Here is a 19,584-nt window from a genome sequence, read left to right on the forward strand (position 1 = left end):
GCAGACAAAAGGTTTTCATCACATCAAACCAAACACAAGGCAGATTGGTCTATTTGCAGAGATATTTTACTTGGAACCACACATTTTTCACCATTGGGGATTAATTTTACTTAAAGTTTTCTAAACATGGATTTTCTAGTCTACTATTCTCAAGATATGTCCAGCGTATGAACTGTACTTGGAATTATCAAAATGGACTGAGGGCTGGTCGATTTTTTACGATATTGATAAATAAAGCATAAACTATAGTTGTAAGAACAACAACAACAAATTTAAATGATCAATTTTATTCCCATTTCAAACTTATAATACAATTTAATCAAACATAATTGAATTGTATTTATGAATAAATTTACATAAACATGACTTATATAACCTTTGCAGCAAAGAAAACAAAAATTTGATATTGAGAATTATCTTCCACTTAACTTGTTTATTTCTCTATTAAAATTACATATTCTTTCCTAAATTTTTGATGTTTTCTTATTTTAAATACATTTTTATCACATAAACCGCGGCGCAGGAGTGTTAAAAAGCCATTTAATAAAAACAATATTACACTTAATACAATTATTATAACACTTTGACGTGACGTCATTTTCGCTATATAAGACCATAGCGTTAAAGCGCGCTAATGTTAGCGTTACACTATAGGCCTGTCAATGAAAAAAGTCTCTTTTTAACAGTTTTTCATTCTTATTTTATACATGTGATAAATAGAATATTTTATTTAATTTTACCCATGAAATATGGTGCTATATCAGTCAAATATATTTCATATTTTTTAAAAATAAATATGAAATATAAATATGAAAGTGGGCGGAGTCAAAACTATTATTCATTTTAAGGGACTTCTTTCGCCATTTTGTTTGAAAAATCTGATAAATACAAATCAAATTTTTGTTGAATTTTGCTTTGAAAACTATCTAGAATGATAAAAAATGGTCTAACTAAGAAAATAAATCCGGACACCAATATCTTTAATTCAGTTATTAACGCTGTACAGACGTTTAAACAGTTGTTTACGTGACGTCACAATGTAGCGCCAAATATCGCGTGCAAAACAAGACGCAATAATATATTGCTGCGAGCTGTACAATTGCAGTTGCGTAGCAAGCAATAGCTAGGGTTCGTAACCATTTTTCTTTGATAATGAAATTAAATAAAAAGGTTATTTTTTTGTTTTTCGTGAAATATGGTATATATTTTCACTCAACATGATAAAATGCCACATATTTTCACTCGCCGTCCCGGCTCGTGAAAATATGTGGCATTTTATCATGATTCGTGAAAATATATTCCATATTTCACTCAAACGAAAAAATATCCTCTTAATATTCGTGTAGATTCAATACTAAATTTATTGAACTTGTTGAATAAAAAAATATTATGCTCGCCAGAGGCTTGCATAATATGATATTATTCAACTCATTCAATAAATTTAGTATTAAACCTACACTCATTCAATATCCTCTATATATTAAATATATTTAAAGTGCCCTTTCACAACTTGCTTGAAAATACTTTATAGCAAAACACAAAGGTTTATATTCAATAATATTTAGCACATCAAAACCCACATAAATTGGAAGTTAAGAAGCATGTTACATGAAATAAGCTCATGGGAGTTTGGGTTTTGTTCATTCATGTCATTTGAATTAAATTCTATCATAAGAATCAGTCAAAAAGCTAAGTCAAAAATAACTATCAACTATAAGAATTAATCAAAAGGCACATTAATCTTAATGAGTAATAATTGAAAGTAGTAGCAATTCAAATTCTAGAAAAATGGCAACATACAAACTGTATCACAATGTTTAATCAAAATAACTTACAATCAATCAAATCATGTTGATATGCCAATTTAAAGTAAAAGAAGTCTTAAATGTCACCACCAAGCTAACATAATTTCAGTCTCAACTTAGCCATACATCATATTTATAAGGGTCATTAAGAGATATGTACAAGACTTTATCAAATGAGTCTTGTCAGGAATTTTGACAGAATTGAATACTGATATACCTTTAGATTTCTGCCTTTTAAAAGATTTAAAACTAAATTTTAAATACATTTATATACCTCTTATTTACATAAGTAATTAAGAATCAAATCCATCTTATATTGTAATAGATAACATAAGTAATTTTTCAAAAAGTTTGCTCTTGTGGTATTTAAAATAGTAAAAGTGTTAAAGTGTTTAAGTCTTCCTTGTGAAGCATCAAACGCCATACAAAAAGAACACTGTAATTTTATTGTAATTTACCAACAACATACATACCCTTCCATACTTTCACACTTCTAAATATATTTCAATATACTTCTAAATATATTTCAATAAACATAATTATATAATTAAAATAGAATAGAAATACTTAAACAGAAAAACGTATTTACCAATAAATGTATATCCATTATATAATTTACACTTTTAACAATAAAATAACTGTTTAAGGTTCATTTCTTTTTGTTACCTGTAGTACATCCAATCATGCAAATAATCAAATCAGTCTAATATAAACACAGAATTGTATTATGATTTATGTTTGCATATCAAATCTAATAAAGTTTAAATTTTAAAGGGATACTCAGGCAAATATAATTATGACAAAATATTAAATTTACCATGTTTACTTAAATCACTCTTAAATGAAGATTTTAAAGGTGATTAAAAGGCCCAGCATGTTTATTTCTGTATAAATGCTATATAATGTATGTTTTAAACATAAATAAATCTAGATAATTATGTTAAACGAAATGAAGACGCAGACAAAATCATGAATAGTTTCAAAACAAGTCATTTGACAATTACAAACCCTAGAAGTAAAAAAAAAATATTGTGGATATTGTAAGATTAAAACAAGTCTTAGTCGCTCATTTGACAGGGTCTTTTATGTTTTTATAGTTCACTGTGATAACTATGGTGAAATCTAAATGCTCTAACCTGACCCGCGTGGGTCAGGTTAGGAAACCAACATTTTTTTCTTTATAGGGAGAAAAGTTTTGTTCCCTAGACTGCTTAGTCTATTCATTTCGATGACATTTATAGAATATTGGATATAAAATTCAAAATCGAAAATATGAAAATTTTGCCTGTGTCTCCCTTTAAAACACAACATACAACAAATTAAAATTTGGTTACAATATATAATTATGAAATAATTTGTTTTTGCCCAATTATTCATTTGATTCATGAAGAACATTTGGGAATGACTCCACAACAAATTAAAGTGAAGGTTAGGTGTTTCATCTGTTGACATTGCACTGCAAACAACAAAACAAATAACAATGGTTATGAATTAACAGTAGCAAATGCTCTTATGTATAGCAGAAATATAAACTAATAAGCAAAACATTTTTTTTTCAGCATTTTAGAAAAAAGTCACACACAACATTTTTTATGAACAATTATAATATTTTAAAAGTCATCACCATATAAATCTCAATACGACTCAAGAAAGCTCAGTACTACAACAGTAAGTTGGTAAGCACATTACTTCCAAACCCACAGAATCACTTTGGTTATAATTGTACATCATACATAATTATAAATATGACAACAGTACAGAGACAGAGATAAAGTATTTTCATGTTATAAAAACCATGCAGATGTATAAATAATGTTGTCAAAGTAAATCGATTTTATTAGCAAAGTTAAGCATTTAAAATTTCTAATACTGAATTACTTGTGTTCTCAATACATTTATATATTTGTAAATGACAGGCATTTTTTTCTAAAACACTCCTTAATTAAACCCTAAACATTTGAACTGGAACAAAAAATGCTGCAACCTTAAAAATATTGACAATATATTGTATTGATAGGTAGGGGAAGGGGCCATTAAAGTAAGGAGAAAATGACAAAGTATATTTTCAAAAGGAGAAGAACAATTTTATATTTAAACTGAATTTTAGGGGAACATGCATGATTTTTAAGAATTTTCTTCATGTTGGTTGACCTTCAGAACTTCTCACTTTTTTACGTACTTTCCCATTCAGCAAAATTTATTAAATAATAAAGCATTATCCCTGTTTACATAATATGGTTTAAAATATCGAGCCAGATTTTACCAATTAACTTTGATAACCTTTATCATTAAAAATTTTGAAGAATTTTAAAAATTATACATCATCATGACAAAATTATTATACATGTATTAGATTTTTCCTTTGGCATTCAAATAATTGTACGAGACACATTTATATAGTAAAAAAATATCTAACAATGTTACTGTTAAGACTTAACAAGGATTTAAGCAAATGAAATAATACAAACAATCCTTTCATTACTACATGGAATGTGAATTATGTTTGAAAAAAAAAAATATTACAGAAAAAAAACAAAATGAATAACAATTTCAGTCAAGAAATATATACATCAACAGACCACACCATCACAGTTTACACCCAATTTTTTAAGATTGGGCATAAAAAAATAAAACTGATTATGTATCAACAAATAATGTATATTTACAAAAAGGAAACAAGAACTGGGTATTTATAATATTTCATTTTATTACAGCTGCACATGTTTATTATTTAAAATATAGACATGTGGTTTTCAAATTCCATTTAAAAAAATACACATGACAACATTAATGTTATCAAAAACATTATTTTAAGTTAGCAATGAGGTTTGGAAGTCCTGTTTTCCACCATTTAGCCTGTAGCAGCTCTTATCACTTATTCATTCTCACTGACTGGACTGAGCCAAGATCTTTCTCACTCTAAGCTTCTACCTGACATTCTGGTGATCTACAGACACAAATATCTTTATGTCAAATTTGAGTTGAATGTGTACAACCATTGGGGAGATAATGAATGGAAACTTAAAATGCCTGATTTTTTTCGAGGTTCAAGAGGGATAACTCTGTCAGCTATCATCAAACCATGACCAAATTTGAAATTGACCAATGCATTCTTATGACATATCTATAATTTGAGTTGAATATGTACAACTGTTTGGGAGATAATGAATAGGAACTGAAAAAATGTCTTTTTTTAAAGTTAAAGGGGCATTACTCTGCAAAAAATCATCCAACCATGACTAAATTCCAACTTGACCTGCGCATTTCTTTCAAATATCCATATGTGAAATTTAAGTTGAATGTGTAATATCCTAGAGGAGAAAATGAACAGAAACTGAAAATTTTATATTATTTTCAAAGAGAAAGGGACATAACTCTGCCAAAAATCATCGAACCATGACCAAATTCGAACTTTATCTGCGCATTCTTTTGACATTATCATATGTCAAATTTGAGTTGAATATGTAACACTGTTGGGGAGATAATGAACAGAAACTGAAAATTTCATATTATTTTCAAAGTGAAAAGGGCATTACTCTGCCAAAAATCATTGAACCATGACCAAATTCAAACTTGGCCTGTGCCCCAATTTATGTATCTATATGTCAAGTTTGAGTTGAATGTGTAATACCATTTGGGAGATAATGAATGGAAACTGAAAATTTCATATTATTTTCAAAGCAAAAGGGGCATAACTCTGCCAAAAAACATCGAACCATGACCAAATTATTTGGCAGGGGCATAAAAAAACATTACTGTAAATTGACTTAATCTGAAAATCAATGAGAAAAAAAATGAAATAGATACTAAATTTTTTTTAAACGATGAAGAATATTGTTTATTTTAATAGGTTTTGCCTGTGATTAGACACATTCAGATATGAAAATATTAACCCTGCATTAAACAGTGGCTTTAGATCAATCATTAGTGAAATTATTCTTTTTAATGTCATCCCATTTGATATTTCAAACTGTAATTATTATCTTTAATCAGTTGACGAGTCAATTTACCTAATTTTGAATGTTTGTCAACATCACAGACGATCTTTCATTTCTCTGATTCGCTACTAACACCAGTTGACCACATGACTTTTGTGTAATTATCAGTGCTCCAAGTCAGAGGATTAAAGACGTAAATTGTTCAAATTAACACATTGACACTTTTATCTTGAAATATTCCAGAAGTGTCACACAATTGATGACATACATGTAATTGATGATACAGTTTGATAAACAAACAAATCGCGCGTGACCTTTCACATTTGGGCCGCTTATGATATTTAAAAGTACTAGTTGTCGGACGCTTTTATCTTATGTTGGCGCCAGTAAAATTCGCCAATTAAAGATTTTATGCATCAGAATTAATATTTGTTGCATTTGGCACCATTGCCCAGCGACACCGGGAACCCTGTCTCTTACAGTATTAGAGTTATGTCCTGACAATTTTCAAAGTGTAACAAAATTGCATTTGTGAACAAGGTCATCTGGGATCTTGACTTTCAAGGTAGCGACCCAAATGTTGCACGCGACATGTTGTCTCATTTCTGTGAAATAGTTGTTAAATTGGACTCCAAATAACTAAGTTATGGGTCAGACATGATTTTGCTGCAAGGTCATGTTGTGACCTTGACCTTCAAGGTAGCGACCCAAATGTTGCCTGTGACACGTCGTCACAATATGGTGATCATTTCTGTGAAAAAGTTATAAAAATCCGCCTTCAAATAATGAAGTTATGGGCAAGACACGGTTTTGCTGCAAGTTCATGCTGTGACCTTGACCTGCAAGGTAGCGACCAAATGTTGCACGCGACATGTCATCTCAATGTGGTGATCATTTCTGTGAAATAGTTGTAAAATCCTACTACAAATAACAGAGTTATGGGCCGGACATGATTTTGCTGCAAGGTCATGCTGTGACCTTGACCTTAAAGGTAGCTTTCCAAATGTTGCGGGCGCCACATTGTCTCAATATGGTGATCAGTTCTGTGAAATAGTTGTAAAATCCGATTTCAAATAACTAAGTTATTAGACGGACACAAATTTGGGACATACGTACGGACAGACTGACAACCTGGTGATTATATGCTCCCCCGATTTTTTTCGGGGAGCATTAAAAAGAGCCATAAAACTTTCTTAGTTTTGCCTTTACTGATCTGTTTAATACAACTTTCATAATATATGCTAATTAATGCTAAACCAATTTTCATATACTGCATTATTTGTGAACATTTGCCAATTTTGATGAATTTCTAAAGATTTTAATCACTTGTCAAATAACATGTGCAATATTAAAAATGAATTAACAAGCAAATTCGTTGAATTTATATCTCCGCCGAGTACTGGTTATTACTAACACAACAACTGAAGACATAAGGCTTTATTTATATATTTATCATGGCATTAACGGTAATATTCTTTGAACTTGATAAATATTCAGGGCAATAACAGAGCCATAACTCTGTGTGAAATAGTAATATCTGGAAATGCCAATAAGATGTATGCATACAGCATAAATCTGAGTTATAAGTGTCTGACCGGAACAAGGTGACTATATGCACATCTCCTCTTCGTATCCCATAAAGTTTCATTGAATTCCAGCCAGTAGTTACAGAGAAGTAGCACTGAAATGATTATTGCTCTGGTTGTATACTGCATAAGTTATCAAGGGCCATAACTCTAAGTTAAAATGTCTGACCCAAACAAGGCGACGATATGCACATCTCCTCTTGGTATTGAAGGTTCCAATTAAGTTTCATTGAATTCCAGCCAGAAGTTGCAGAGAAGTAGCGCAGAAACAAATATTTTTCTATATGCATACTGCATAACTAATCAAGGGCCATAACTCGGAGTTAAAATGTCTGACCTCAACAAGGTAATGATATGCGCATCTTCTCTTGGTATTGAAGGTTCCCATAAAGTTTTGTGAATTCCAACCAGTAGTTGCAGAGAAGTAGCGCGGAAAAGATTTTTGCTCTATATCACTCACTGGCATACTGCATTACTAATCAAGAGCCATAACTCTGAGTTAAAGTGTCTGACCCAAACAAGGTGACGATATGCGCATCTCCTCTTGGTATTGAAGGTTCCCATAAAGTTTTGTTGAATTCCAGCCAGTAGTTGCAGAGAAGTAGCGTGGAAACGATTTTTACTCTATATGCATACTGCATTACTTATCAAGGGCCATAACTCTGAGTTAAAGAGTCGGACTGGAACAAGCCGACGATATGCGCATCTGCTCTTGATATTGATGATTCCAATAAAGTTTCGTTGAATTCCAGCCAGTAGTTGCAGAGAACTACTCCGGAACCGATTTTTACTCTATATGCACACTACATAACTAATCAAGGGCCATAACTCTGAGTTAAAGGGTCGGACCGGAACAAGCCGACGATACGCGCATCTCCTCTTGATATTGATGATTCCCATAAAGTTTCGTTGAATTCCAGCCAGTAGTTGCAGAGAACTACTCCGGAAACGAAATTCGGAGGGACGGATGGACGGACGGACGGACAACGCCAAAACTATATGGAATCGGGAGGGGGATAATAAAGGCGAAAAAATATCTTATGAAGGCATAATTATGTATTTGTAGTTATACAAATAATAGAAAAACTTTCACATCAATACAAACATGCATGATCTTACAAGGTGATTTTTTGCATCTATAGATCTGAAAGCAGTGAAACACATCATATATTCACTTTAAAACACTGCCATTGTAAGAATAATATTTTTCTTAAAAAAATTGTATCTGTCCAAAATCAATTATTTATGGAGCAGATATCTCACTCAGAAATATGAAATTTGGACAAAATATTCAAACATCAAAACAAATCTTTCAAAACAATTGGGGAAAAAAAGATGTAACCAATCACAGGAAAGTTGAGAAGTGTATGCATGTACAAACATATATAATGGTATTTCAGTATACAATATTGAATGTTGACTCCCCATTCAATTCTCCTTTCATCTCTTTGTTAGACCAAGGTTCCATAAAAAGATCCTCCATATAGAACTCTGTTAAAACAAAACAAAAATTTATAAAAGAAAAGCAAATATTCAACTGAAAATTAAAACCAATATTTATCTAAGATGTCTAAGATGTTTTATTTTTACTATTGTTAAAAGTTGTTTGAAATTTTAATCTAAGGGGGCCATGGTTGCGCTAAATATTTCACTAGAGGACATGGTTGACATGTTAAAGATTAAATTATCAGGATGTTCCTTGTTGAACAGACTGTGATGATTTCAGCAATTTTTGTCAAGGACTACTTCATAACCATTGCGATGATCCAAATCTACAGAGTGGTTGAGAAAGCGATGTTTAAAGGTTTTTCATTTTTTAGCTGTACAATTTCACCAATCTTAGAAGAAAACCACTTCAGGATCATTTTGGGAGAGCTTCATCAAAATTTAACAACAAATTACCATATTAGTGTTTTTTTCTGCGGTGACTTCATTTCTGCATATTCAAGGAACACTTTCAGCGCCCGAGAAATAAAAACCCGCAGAATATTACAATGTTTTGGTTTTGAATCTGTTGTGATATGTGTCCTACATTATAACCCATGTCATGTAAAATAATAATGACTAACTTCATGTGCCAGTATTAATTACTGTACAGTTTTGCCGTAACAACGATAGACAAATGTGAATGTGTACAAATGTACATGCAAATGATATAAGTAGTGTAAAGTGATATAGATCTTTATAATAAAGATCAACCTCAGAATTTTAATCACATTTTGTCCAAAGAATGTGGCGCAGAAATAAAGTCCGCAGAAATAAAAACATGCTAAATTTGGGAAAAAAACAACATAGAATTTGGAGCCGAAGAAACAAGAGCTGTCCGTAAGACAGCGCGCTCGACTTTTTTATTGCTTGCCAATAAAAAAAGTTTTTGCAGTAAAAGGCAATACAAGAATCTCTGTATTTTTAAAGTGAACAATGGCCATGAGCATTAAGATATTTAGTGAAGAATTATTTTACTGAATTGTGTGATACCCTTGAACACTGTAGCTGGTCACTTGTCCACCAATCAAATAGGCGAGATAAAATGTGAAATATGCATATACTACTGATTTTAATTTCAAGTACAAAAAGAGAAAAATAACTAGTTGTTTGATACCCTTGAATATTACAGCAATGTTTATATGACATAATTTATGGTAAAGTGAACAAGTGGATAGGAATGAATTTTTTTAGATTTTTTAAGTTTTTTAGTGCTTGCCTATAATACAAAACATTGACAGTTAAGGGCCATAATTCAAATAAAATCTTTGACAGAATTACCTTCTCCTGGACATGTTTGGGAATCATGATTGTAAACAAGTATTCCAACTTTCAAATTAATATCTCAAACAGTTCAGTCAAAAAGTGGACTGGTACTAAAAACTTAACCAAGATTCTAAGTCGATAAAAGGCCTTAATTTTTAAAACAAATCCTTGACAGAGTTACCTTCTCTTGCGTACAGATAGGGGTAATGATGTGAAATAGCATTAAAAGTTTCAAAGCAATATCTCAAAGGGTTAAGGCAATAAGTGGATTTTACCCATATTCAATGTATTTTCTAAGTCAAAAAGGGGCATAATTCTGTCAAAAACCTTGACAGAGTTATGTCCTCTTGTCTGTTGATGAAGGTCGTGATGGTAAACAAGTATGGTCAGTTTCAAAGCAATACCTCCAATGGTTTTGAAATAAAGTGAGGTGGTACAAAAAACTTAACCAAGCTCAATACACTTTCTAAGTCAAAAAAGGGCCATAATTCTGTCAAAAACCTTGACAGAGTTATGTACTCTTGTCTGTAGATGGAGGTTATGATGGTGAACAAGTATGGTAAGTTTCAAAGCCATACTTGTAATACTTCTGAAATAAAGTGGGGTGGTACGAAAAACTTAACCAAGGTGTGACGCCGACGCCGACGCCGGGGCGAGTAGGATAGCTCCCCTTTTCATAGAAAAGTCGAGCTAAAAACCACTTAAACAGTATTTCAATTTTAAGCACAAGTATGAAAGAAGTTTTAATATATTAACCATCTTTACCTTTCTTTTCTGCAAAACTCTAAAGCTTTTGACACAGCTTCCATGTTTTTATCACATGTACCAACAATCTTTACATCCTTCAAGCTTGTTTTATTGCTCTTTAGGAAGTCTACAAGTGCTTTACAAAATTCCTGAATCCAAGGTCTTGTTATTCTACCATCTACAATATAAGAACAATATAAAGAAATTCTTATTTTCGCATCATAAATATAACTACAGTCCTGCATGAATTTATACCAACACTAGTCTGTTAAGAGCAACAAATTCACATTAATGTGTTATGGCTATTTTATCTCAGCAAGATAAACAACTATGTGATAGTTCAAACATCAGAATTTAAACACAAAATAAATCAATTTCCATGGGGAAAATGAAAATAACAACTTAGATTTACTGATCCTTAGTTATGTCCTTTGTCCAACAGATTTGATTCATCTTGAAGTATGCCATGAATGAGTAATATTCATTATCAATAACCCTCTGACCACTCAGCTCAATAGGGATAGGATTTGATTTGTTGATAATATCAAAATTCAATTTAGCATCAGAAATTACTACAGTGTAACTTCCGAATTCCGGAACTTCTGAAATCCGGAAACTTCTAAAAACCGAACAATTTTTTCGGTCCCGATTTTTTCCCTTCTATTTTCTATTAATATAATACTTCTGAATTCCGGAACTTCTAAATTCTGAATTCCGGACGATATTTTCGTAAAATTAGAGTCAAATCAATGCAAATGAAAACCGGAAATATCCAAAGGTGTGAAATACATTGTAAATTGAGAATGTTTACCCTGCAGGAAGATTTAATCTACCTATCGATTGTTTACTAATTAGCGGTGATCGTGTAATTTGACACGCGTTAAAATCACAAACTGTGAAATGGTATGTTTGAAGTGATGCGGTTAATCAAAGTAATTTACCGTGGTCAGTTAATTTGAAGTGTTTATTAGCGGATTAAATCACAATTAGTTGGGACAATGTATGCATCAAACGTCTTTAGGGATTTTATTGCATTTGATGTAATAATTAATTAACTAGCATCGGACGATATGTAAGTTTATGCAATTAACAACATTTCTACAAACTGATAGAAATTCAAAAGCATTTGCAGGTGTAAGATAAAAATGTATTCTTTTCATTCACATCTTTATCTTGATTAAAAGACTATTATATATGATATTACAGTAATGGCCACATCTTCCTTGACATTTAGTGATATTAAGTGGCTTAGTCTTGTCCACATTATCATAAACCTCTGAATTCCGGAAACCTCTGAAATCCGAACTTTTTGACAAGTCCCATGGGTGTTCGGTTTTCGGAAGTTACACTGTACCATGGTTCAAGTCTGTACGTCAAAAAACAAGAGCTGTCACTACAAAGTGACTTAATTATGCCCCTAAAAGGAAGCTTTGACATGAAATCCGCAATAAATGCCAAAATATTGGTAATATATGCCTGACCGCCTTTGATAATAAAAATTTTTTATATTCCATAAGAAGTGTAGGAGAAATAATCTAAACAAATTTTACTAAAAAATTGCTACTACTTATAGTTCTGGCCGCCATTTTTTGCAGGGTAGCAGAATGTGCTGGCGATATGCACAGTAAGGGATGATACCGATCACATCTGTGAAGTTTCATTGAAATCCCACTAGAGTTTAATCTCTGAAAGCCAGTAGTTGCAGAGAAGAAGCATGGAAATGTTTATTGCTCTTTATGCATACTGCACAACTAATCAAGGGTCATAACTCTGAGTTAGAGAGTCTGGCTGGAACAAAGCAGCAATATGTGCATCTCTTGTTGATACTGATGGTTCCTGTAAAGTTTTGTTGAATTCCAGCCAGTAGTTGCACAGAACTAGTGCCAAAACGAATTTTGAACGGATGGATGGACGGATGAATGCTGAACAAAAGCGATTACAAAAGCTCACCATGTCTCTTTGTGACAGGTGAGCTAAGAATTAACACAAGGGCAATAACTTCAAATTAGTGAAAGGAGGGTTTCTGTTCTTATGCACTGAACTTCTACTCAGTTAGATCTATCTACCTACAAATTTTACAGTTGATGCCTTTTATAGTTCTCAAGTTATATCATGGACAAAGTATAAAAATGAACAAAAGGCAAAAGAAAGGAGGGTTATGGTTCTTATGCACTACACATTTACTCATTCAGATCTAACTGCCAACAAAATTTTAAGTTGATATCTCTTGCACATTCTGAGTTATGTACCTGACAAGAAATCTGCAACAGAAGGACTGACAGCCAGCTGAGTCCAGTATACTTTGTTTGTTAGGGGTATAATGAGAGGGAATATCACATCAGTATCCGAAAAGTATATCCTTATCTTAAGATGGCAAAAAGTTTTCAATTGCTTACATTTTCTTCAATGAATTTTAAATGACCTACCTTTATGTGTTTCAGGTAATGAAATTGCAAAACTAATGAATCCAAAATCTGATGCCTTTGTCAGAATTTTTTCAACTGTATCATGCAAACACTTTTTACTTCTCTTTTCTTCTTTGATATCTGGAAATGCTGCTAAAACAACATCATACATCATCCTACATTTTGATTGGACAATGACTATTTCATCTTTTTCTCTTACTCGCTTCATCATCTTTTGAAAATCAGTTTTTTCCATTGCCTGTAAGTTGTTCAGTAATCTATTGTCGCTGGGAAGCGGCAAATGTTTGTCCACAAAAATAGCAATTCCATGAGCTATAGAAAGCTGGATATCTCCGCTGCATAATTTAATAGCTGTGTTCCTAATTTCATATTTGATGTTTTCTCCATATACTAAAAGATCTTTATCATTATCTTTTCGCATGTTAAAGTAGCCATCAAATACTTTGCATACTTTTTCAACAGAGTCTTTATCCACAAAATGGACTTCTATCACACTCTTCAACTTCTGACCAGAAACTAATATTGCTCTGATGTACTGTTGAGCACATTCATCAATTCCATATCCGGATACAGCTGAAAATGATTTTAATATTTATCGTAACTTATTTTCATAAACAAGGTTTTTCCATCATTTAACTGCTTTTTCTAATTTAATAATGCTGCTCAGTATTTATTATGGCCCTTTGCATCAGGATAATCAAGTAAAGCTCCATATTTAGGAGTGTAATTGTGACATTTTATGTTTCTTCTTTAAACCCTTCTTTCTTAAATACCATCTAGTTTAGATACAGGTGGACACAATATTGTCTTGACATTTGACCTTCAAGGGATACCTTGACATTGAGCTTGCACTGTCACAACATATAAGTGAAAATTTGAGCAAAGTTTGAAGAAATTCCTTTAAAGTCAAAAGGCCTCTCATTAGTCAAGGTCAAATTCAGAAGTAAGTGGCTTGTCCTTAAGGTTGTTGTGTCCATGTACAAAGACAATCCATTTACAAATAACAAAGTTTTAGTTAGATACTGCAAAAATAAAGTAAATCTTACATATCTAACTTTCAAGTTCAAGGTTATTTATGAGTCAATATAAAATAGTTTAGTCTTCTTGAAGGTCTTGTACAAGGGTCCTTGTATAGTAAAACGGCTATCTGTTAAGAATCAAGGATGCCTTCGTGTAACAAGATTGCATTATTCAACATCAAATAGTAAGAAGAGACTGATGTTCATTTTTATCTCTAAACAATGAACTTTGTGATATTGCAGTAGAATTTAATGAATTTGGAAGAAGGTCACAAGGTCAAAATATAGGTCAACTATTATAGCAATATATTCTTTATCATAAATTGTATCTAAAACTAGAACTCTGTGAGTCGGATGTGTCGCCTTGTGAACAATATAGTTTAGGAGAAATGGCCAGGACAAAAATGAAATACGAAAACTAACAAAGTGCAATAGCTCAACAAATAATAAGTGCAGAGCAGCAATTTCTATGCACTGCACTTCTTATCAATAAGATCTATCATTCTATGAAGTTTCAAGTCCATATCTTTTATAATTTATGAGAAATGGCCTGGACAAAAATAAAATATGAAAATATATAAAGGGTAATAACTCAAAAATAAGAAATGCAGAGTACCAGTTCTTGTACACTGCACTTTTTCTTAATGAGATCTATCATCCTAAGAAGTTTCATGTCTATAGCTTTCATACTTGATGAGAAATGACCTGGTTAAATGAAATACAAAAACTAACAAAGGGCATTAGCTCAAAAAATAATAAGTGAAGAGCAGCAATTTCTATGCACTGCACTTCTTATCAATAAGATCTATCATTCTATGAAGTTTCAAGTCCATATCTGTTAAAATTTATGAGAAATGGCCTGGACAAAAATAAAATATGAAAATATATAAAGGGTAATAACTCAAAAATTAGAAATGCAGAGTACCAGTTCTTGCACACTGCACTTTTTTTTAATGAGATCTATCATCCTAAGAAGTTTCATGTCCATAGCTTTCATACTTGAGGAGAAATGACCTGGTTAAAATAAAGTACGAAAATTAACAAAGGGCAATAACTCAAAAAATAAGAAATACAGAGTATCGGTTCTTGTGCACTGCACTTCTTCTTAATGAGATCTATCAAACTATGAAGTTTCAAGTCCCTAGCTTATATACTTTCGGAGAAATGGCCAGGACAAAAATAAAGTATGAAAATTAACAAAGGGCAATAACTCAAAAAATAAGAAATGCAGAGTACCAGTTCCTGTGCACTGCACTTCTTCTTAATGAGATCTATCACCCTATGAAGTTTCAAGTCCATAGCTGTTATACATTAGGAGAAATGGCCCGCACAAAAATAAAGTATGAAAATTAACAAAGGGCAATAACTCAAAAAATAAGAAATGCAGAGTACCTGTTCCTGTGCACTGCACTTCTTCTTAATGAGATCTATCATCCTATGAAGTTTCAAGTCCATAGCCGTTATACATTAGGAGAAATGGCCAAGACAAAAATAAAGTATGAAAATTAACAAAGGGAAATAACTAAAAAATTAGGAAATGCAGAGTACTGATTCTTGTGCACTGCACTTCTTCTTAATGAGATCTATCATCATATGAAATTTCATGTCCATAGCTTTTATAGTTGAAGAGAAATGGTCCGGACAAAATTAAAGTATGAAAATTTACAAAGGGCAATAACTCAAAAATTAAAAAGTGCAGAGTACCGGTCCTTGTGCACTGCTATTCGTGTTATTGAAAGAAGCACGCATACCAAGTTTGAAGTCAATCCAACTTAAAGTGACTGAGTTATGCTCTGGACAAGCTTTAGGAGACGCCGCCGCAGACACCGACACTGCCGACAAAAGTAATCCCTATATGTCGCCTTTGTAGGTTACTTGGTCAAAATATATATCATCTGATATCAGAGTCCACAAATTCTATATCTGAAACCATGATTATGGTTCAAATTCTATAGCATTACTTCAAATAACAAAAAAAATTTCACTTAGTGCAGAAAAGAAAAATCACAAAGTGGTATGAAAGTACTGAAAGCTAGTGTTAATAACAAGAATTTGAACAATGTTAGTCACAAGACGATACTTCATGCAAAATATATAATTTCATTATTCTATTACATGGTCCTTCTTTAAAAACTTTTTTTCCGGCCCTGTGACCTACTTATGCAACAGACAGGAACCATATGAACAACTTTGAAAGGGGACCACCCAAGGAAACACTATGACTGTAGCAATAGTTTGAATAATTGAATAAACAAGCAATTATCACAGTATTGCAAGAAATCCATAAGTCCCCTTCCGGTTAGAACCCCAGCAACAACCTGATGGGCCATTGGTCACTGAATTATGCCATTGAATGAATGAACGACATGAATGAACTTTTTTGAGTTCTTAGTTTGTCTATATGTTAGTAATGTCTTAAGTTTCCTTGCCTAAGTAAGGAAATTATGTTTATACAACAGATAATCAAAAGATCCAATTTTCTCAGGATGAATATGATTAACTAATGTTTCAACTTTTCTCTATTTTAAGTAAATTTGTTAGAAAAGTTCTTTAAAAGTGATCTCAGTAAACAGTTTTTAGGAACGGACAGACAGACAAACTGACAATTCTTAAACTAAGAGGAAATAACTCTTGATATAAAGATGAATAAAAAACAATTAACTTTAAGGAAGATACATTTATAGTCACAAAGAAGAAAAGCGAAAAAATAACAATTTTCAAATATACCATTTATAGTAACAAAGAAGAAAATTTAAGAAATAAATAAATAAACTAAATTTCAAGTTCAAAATGATAATAATCATGGAAACCCATGTCTTATAAATCTAATCACATATGAAGCAGGTGTTGATTAAAAATGACCAATGTTCAAACTCATCCAATAATTTACCTACACAAGCATCCGGACAAAGTTTGACGATGATTGTGGCAAAAATGTGACTACTAGAGAGTTCAGAAACAAATGTGGATGGACGACGGACATTCAATGATCCCAAAAGGTCACCCTAAGGTAGCTCAGGTGAGCTAATAAAAATTTATTGATCAAATACAAAAAATACCCTTGAACAAACCATGTTAAGCTTTAACCTCTAGATGTGACATTGACCTTGGAGGTAGAGGTCCAGGTGTTGAGCATGACACATTGTGTTATCATAACAAACATTTGTGCAAGATTATTTCTAATTCCTTTGATGAATAACTTACTTATGAACGGGATAAGTGTAAACAAACTGATGAACAGACAGGGACAAGGGGCCCATTTCCATAAATCCCCCTTCTTTCTCCCAAAACGTGGGGCAAATAACAAACATCTGAACAAGCCCAAATTTAATAAGTAATTTGCAAAAGCAATTCTATAATATCCCCCACCAGTAAGAACCCTCAGGGCAACATACCCTAAAGGGCCATTGTTCAATTGAAATTATGGCTTTGAACAAAGGAATGCATGAATGCAATTTAAAATCTTTGCATTCAATCTTAGTTAAAGTGTTAATCTTCCCTGCCCATTTAATGAAATTATTATTTATACAAACAGGGATTAATCAAAAGATCTAAATTTTCTTCAAAGGATGAATATAATAACCTAATGTTTCAACTTTTCTCTTTTTTTAAGAAAATTTGTTAGAAAAGTTCTTAAAAATGACTCAGGGAAACAGTTTTAAGCGAACAAAAAGAAGACAAACTGATAGACACTCTGAGTGTAAATCTTTATGAACGCTAGATTTATAACCCTTGTCATATTAAAATGATGTTGGAGTTTGAAGTAAATGCTTTAAGAAATCAAGGAGTTTGAGCAGAAAAGTTCAATAGGGATTCTGTAAATAGTGAAGCTAGAGTATTGACCCTTTTCCCAAATGATTTGAGTGATAATAGGACACATATATATATGAGGTTTGAAGTACTCAGAAACGTTAAGAAATAAAGACATTATGAAAAACATCATTTTTTTTATGAAAACTCCAAGTTCAAGGGGGGTATTCTGGTAATTTTTGTGCTTGAGTTGTTAACCTTGTCACATATGATGTGGTTGATGACCAGAAAGTTATATTTGAAGTTTAAACTCATTACCCCATATACACGCCTTTAAATGTCTTTTTCACCCCACCCCCTTTATTGTTGTCTCAAATGGTGAAAAAATGCCTTATTTAGGCCCCAACACTTGTTTTTGTTTGAAAAATGTTGTTTAATAAAGTGACCACTTTTTCGGCGCGGTCCCCCAATCAAAAGATACATCAGGGGGTTGTCAGAAGGGGGATGTGCCCCCTTCTGTTTGGGGGGGTTTGAAGGGGGGAGGCAGTCCCCTTATCGCCAAGAAAATTTTGGACTTGTCAGATCGATCGTAAGGTAAGGTGTAACCAACGCTGAAAAGCATTTGACTCTACCTCAATCCATTGAGAAGTTGCAGCAGTTTGAAATCAATTTTAATGGAAAACATCAACGCAAAATAGTGATTTTTGGCAATTTTGAGATGTCCCCTCATTTCCATGGTAACAGGAAATTTAAGCCTGGGCATGTTGTTACAGAGGAAATTGTCCAGTCAACGTTTGTGCCAAGGTTGATAAGTATTGAAGCAGTTTTTATAGTTTTATAGCAATTTGAACTTGTAATAGGAGACTTTTCAATGAAAACAGCCATTTTTTCACAAAATGCTCATGAAGTAATTGGTTAAGAAATAAAGAACTTAAAGTGAAAAAGCGTAAAAACCTTGAATCAGAAATCTTGACATGGTTGCCAATGCTTGGTGAGTAGGACAGCTCTCAATATACTTCCTATAGTCAAGATTAAAATGAAGTGTATAATCTCCATAATGCCATCTATCCATATTTTAATTTTCATAAAAATGTTTTCACTACTTTTTGAGTAATCGTGGGATCCAGTTTTGTGGACGGATGGACATCAGACTTAATAGGGATAAAGGGCCATTTCTATTGTTATATTCTTTTGTTTAATAGATGGCCATGGCCCCTTACGCTATTGTTATGGAATGAATTCTATTGTTCTCTTTTGTTCTGTTTACAGTTAGATGGCCCCCTATCCCTATTCAGTATTGCAGACGGACAGATGGACAGATGTACTTACAAAATGGTACTTATGTGACTTTTCCTTTGATCTTTTTAGCCATTTTTAGTCATAGAAGGCTTAAAAAAAGGAATGAATAGGATCAAAGAGAATTAACTGTTACCCATTGTTCTCTAAGTCACTGAAGTACCTATGGGTTTGTACGGACGGTCTGACGGAGGGTAGACCTAAAGTCATCTCTGGTTAAACCGGTAGGGGACTAACAAAACAATTTGGGCTACAAACTTAGAGAG

At 32.4% G+C, this 19,584-nt stretch overlaps 1 protein-coding gene across 1 annotated transcript in view; it reads right to left on the minus strand.

Moving 5' to 3' along the window:
• Window positions 1-7,075: 7,075 nt before the first annotated feature.
• LOC132740404 (uncharacterized) overlaps window positions 7,076-19,584 on the minus strand; it is a 34,358-nt gene continuing 21,849 nt past the window's right edge. The window contains exons 7-9 of the mRNA XM_060728299.1: window positions 13,254-13,826; window positions 10,846-11,005; window positions 7,076-8,820 (exon numbers count right to left, since the gene is read on the minus strand). Coding sequence (XP_060584282.1) covers window positions 8,781-8,820; window positions 10,846-11,005; window positions 13,254-13,826 — 773 coding nt within the window. The 3' untranslated portion in view covers window positions 7,076-8,780. The remainder of the gene's footprint in view (window positions 8,821-10,845; window positions 11,006-13,253; window positions 13,827-19,584) is intronic.

Source organism: Ruditapes philippinarum, unplaced genomic scaffold (assembly GCF_026571515.1).
Source record: "Ruditapes philippinarum isolate M1 unplaced genomic scaffold, ASM2657151v2 ctg2386_1_1_1_1, whole genome shotgun sequence".
Lineage (NCBI taxonomy): Eukaryota > Metazoa > Mollusca > Bivalvia > Venerida > Veneridae > Ruditapes > Ruditapes philippinarum.